Raw genomic sequence first — 4,548 nt, forward strand, 5'->3', positions numbered from 1 at the left:
CTGCAATCTAGCCTACATTTTGGTATTTGGGGTCTTTCTCAGTCCTTTCACCTTTTATACCACAGGAGATGAGGTGGCTGTCCTTTGGGGACAATTTCATGAAGATTTCATCATTACCATTATTCTAATAAGTTCGGTGCCCACAGGCTGCTAGCCTGCCTCAGACCTGCAGACGGAACTTAGACAATACATTCTTACGGGCGTGGAGGATGAGTCTCGGTTGGGGCGGGGTGGGAGGCTGCTTTGGGACAGTAAGAACTAGTTAACATGACTCTCAGGTCAGTGCCTGTTCACTTGGACTAAGTAAGGACTCTGGCAATGACAAAATCATCCCCCGTGTGAGAGAACTCACTCTATAAAGTTTTGACCGGGATTCTGGCAGAGGTGACAAAATCCCACATGTCTTAACCCATTCCTCCCTGCTTGTCACACAACGACAGATTCCTGCCAGACACAATAATATGGAATTGTTGTGACCTGTCCTCAAGATCCACTTCCTTTCCTTCAACGCTTTTTGAATGACTTTGTAAATTTGTTGGAGAGGGTAAGAACTAAACCTCTCCCAACCTGGCCGAAGGATGACTCTGGTTGTGCTGGCCTCTTCAATGCTGCACTCCCTGCTATCACCGTTACAGGTCCCCTTTGCAAAAGTACTTTGTAAAATAGATCACACAATGGAGTTAAAACTGAAATGCAAAGGGCACTCCAAAGGCAGGCTCTATTTAGGGCAAAGATGGGGTCCAAGCACTGGCAGACCAGAAATGAAAACATTCGGGCAGCACTATTTTATTATTTTTAATTTTATCTCTAGGAGGTGAGAAATCTGCTCTGCTTGACTTGTCCCAGGCCAGGGTATCTGTTACGGAGGCATTGTCACACTCACTGGTGGGTAGAGCTCTTTCCCCTACTAAGTTAGGGAACAGAGATCCTCTAAGGTTTAGGGACTCATCCCTGAGGCCATAAATCATCCTCTGAGTTCACTGCCCTTTGCCTGAGTCAGGAGAATGCTGCTTACCTGTCCCGTGCACTTGTTGGTGGATACATTCTCTCATTTTCACATCCCAGGAAGCATCCCTCCTAATCTGAACCATATTTCAATCCCTGCGCAGCAAATCTCCTATATCACCCATAGCTCTGGAACTTGTTCTTTCTTTTCCTTCCCTTTTCATTACCTTTTCTACTACTCTATTGAAATTCTTCAGTTTATTTTATCAAAACTATTTTCAGAAACATAGTATTTGCTGTATAAAAGTCCATTATTCGCAGTTCATCCCGTTTAATAGTTGTAATATTTCCTGCTTGTCTCCTCCCCTTGCCCTCCCTCTCACTGACATACACAAACCTTCTCCTCAAATATAATATGTTTTCTTTTTTCCATTTGAGCCTGGGCCTATCCCAATAATCTACATTGAGAAAGGGACACAGTTACTTAGGTTTAATCATACGAAATTGCTGACCTACAAAAGTAACCCTTCCGTAAGGTGTATTAATAAATGTATAAAGGAAAGGAAGTGGGGCCACTGGCAAAGAAAAAGGGGCAATAACAAGCCAATTTTATAGGTGCCAACATCCAGGGGACAGAGCAAGCCCGAATGAGACCGTTGCAGTCCCCTACCACGGTCAGCCCCAGCCCATTCTGACAAATGATTTGACCTCGGGGCTCCAAAGCCGGTGGGTCCCAGACTGAAGAGACCATGTATAATTTGAGCTGTTACAATCCCAGTTCCTTTATGCTTGTGGGAATACCTGGCCTGGAGAAGTTCCACAGCTGGATTGAGAGTCCCTTTTGTGTCATCTATGTTTTGGCTATTGTGGGCAACTGCACCCTCCTCTACCTCATTGCCATTGAGCACAGCCTCAATGAGCCCATGTTTTTCTTCCTCACCATGCTGGCTACCACAGACCTCATCCTGTCCACTGCCACTGTGCCCAAATTGCTCAGTAACCTCTGGCTGGCCTCCCAGGAAATAACCTTATCTGGCTGTCTCACCCAGATGTTTTTCCTCCACTTCAGCTTTGTCGTGGACTCAGCCATCCTGTTGGCCATGGCATTTGATCACTATGTGGCCATCTGCTTCCCCTTGAGGTACATCACCATCCTGACTCCGCAGGTGATCACCAAGCTCGTGTTGAGCATCGTTGTGAGGAGCTTCTCTATCATCTTGCCAGATGTTTTTCTGCTGAAACGGTTACCCTTCTGCGGGACATGCATCATACTGCACACATACTGTGAGCACATAGGTGTTGCTCGGCTTTCCTCTGCTGAAATTTCCATCAACATCTGGTACGGATTTTCTGTGCCTCTCATGACTGTCATCTCGGATGTGATCTTTATTGCTGTTTCCTATACCTTCATCCTCCATGCTGTCTTTCAGCTCTCATCTCAGGGCGCCCGCCAAAAGGCCCTCAGCACCTGTGGTTCCCATGTCTGTGTCATCCTCATGTTTTAAACACCTGCCTTTTTCTCCATCCTTGCCCATCACTTTGGGCACATTGTCCCTCGAAATGTGCTCATCCTGTTTGCCAACCTCTATGTGGCCATCCCCCCTGCTCTAAATCCTGTTGTCTATGGAGTAAAGACCAAGCAGATCCAGGACAAATTTATTCTCCTCTTCTTTTGAAGAAGACACAGTGAGTGGGGGAGGGCCACCGAAGAAGTTTAGGTAAAATTCAATTAGGTGAAATTTTATATAACACAGGAAGACATAAAAATAAAGCTGTAACTCCTATTAACCTGAAATTTTAGAGTTCTAGCCATGTGTAAAGTATGGGAAGGGAGGAAAAGAGAGAGAGAAAATCTTCTAGACTTTCAGGAAATCAAGGGTTTTGTTGGTTCAGTTTTCTCACCACTTGTATGAAGAAGGTGATGATGGGTACACAAGAGCACTAATACTCTGGTTTACATTTTTCCTGTTGCTAATTTTGAGATATTTGAAGGCTAGATATTTCCTAACATACAACTCACCCCTGTATTTCTCAGTTCCTGAGTTAAAGACAAAGGCCTTGTGTTCCTTCTTTCAGTAGCTATCAATGCTCTCAAGTATAACTACCAAACTTATTGCTTTGAGCTTCAGTCCTGTATCCCGTGTCCTGTACTTGCTTTATTTTTTTCTTTACCCATCTTAAATTACATAGAGCTGATTATCTTTTGTATCTGTTTTCTTCAATTGCGGGCTCCAAGAAAATTTTCACCGCCCTTGGTCCATATTTTACAAGTATTAATTAATTGAATTAAAAATAATTATGATAGGGTAATATTAGTTAATTCATTTCACAGATGAGGAAATAGAGACTTACAAAGATTACAGAAAAACAATTAGTAGATTTAGGATCCAAACCTAGGTCTGTCTGATCCAGAATTCTTTATCCAATTGCTTCCTGGATATCTACTGGAATGGCTTACAAATGCCTCCAACTTAATTTCTCCAAAACTGACCTGGAAACTCACAAACTTCCTCCATAAAAAGTGCCCTTCCTTTTCAATCTTCTTTTACAGTGAGTGGTCCTACCACCCACATGAATTTCCAAGCCAGAAACCTATGGCTTGTCCTTGATTAATCCTACGTCACACTCCAACAAAATTAAGTCAATATTTGGGTTAAATATTTGATTTCAAGGTACTTATAAGTCATACCAGTAGATATATACATGACAATCTCACCTTTATCATGACCATAGAGCTTGCCTGGCCCTTTTCTATTATCTGTCCCTCTGAGAGTATTTCAGAGTCATCTTTTTTTTTTTATTATTCTTATGTTAATCCCCATACATTACATCATTAGTTTTAGATGAAGTGTTCCATGATTCATTGTTTGTGCACAACACCCAGTGCTCATGCAGAATGTGCCCTCCTCAATACCCACCACCAGGCCAACCCATCCTCCCACCCCCCTCCCCTCTAGAACCCTGTTTGTTTTTCAGAGTCCATCGTCTCTCATGGTTCGTCTACCCCTCCGATTTCCCCCGCTTCATTCTTCCCCTCCCGCTACCTTCTTCTTCTTCTTCTTCTTTTTTTTTTTCCTAACATATATTGCATTATTTGTTTCAGAGGTACAGATCTGAGATTCAACAGTCTTGCACAATTCACAGCGCTTACCAGAGCACATACCCTCCCCAGTGTCTATCACCCAGTCACCCGATCCCTCCCACCCCAACCCCCACTCCAGCAACCCTCAGTTTGTTTCCTGCAATTAAGAATTCCTCATATCAGTGAAATCATATGATACATGTCTTTCTCTGTTTGACTTATTTCGCTCAACATAATACCCTCCAGTTCCATCCACGTCGTTGCAAATGGCAAGATCTCATTTCTTTTGATGGCTGCATAATATTCCATTGTGTATATATACCACCTCTTCTTTATCCATTCATCTGTCGATGGACATCTTAGCTCTTTCCACAGTATGGCTATTGTGGACATTGCTGCTATAAACATCAGGGTGCACGTACCCCTTCGGATCCCTACTTTTGTACCTTTGGGGTAAATACCCAGTAGTGCAATTCCTGGATCATATGGTAGCTCTATTTTCAACTTTTTGAGGAACCTCC

The 4,548-nt window shown here is 43.2% G+C and overlaps 1 protein-coding gene across 1 annotated transcript; it reads left to right on the plus strand.

Moving 5' to 3' along the window:
* The first annotated feature begins 1,694 nt into the window (after positions 1–1,694).
* LOC123856636 (olfactory receptor 52H1-like) lies at positions 1,695–2,621 on the plus strand. The gene is given in 1 exon segment (XM_045892784.2): positions 1,695–2,621. A coding segment is annotated over 1 exon segment (927 nt).
* The last annotated feature ends 1,927 nt before the right edge of the window (positions 2,622–4,548 follow it).

The sequence above is a fragment of the Mirounga angustirostris genome, unplaced genomic scaffold, assembly GCF_029215605.1.
Source record: "Mirounga angustirostris isolate CCGP_5_RB_7025 unplaced genomic scaffold, mMirAng1.0.hap1 SCAF_13, whole genome shotgun sequence".
Lineage (NCBI taxonomy): Eukaryota > Metazoa > Chordata > Mammalia > Carnivora > Phocidae > Mirounga > Mirounga angustirostris.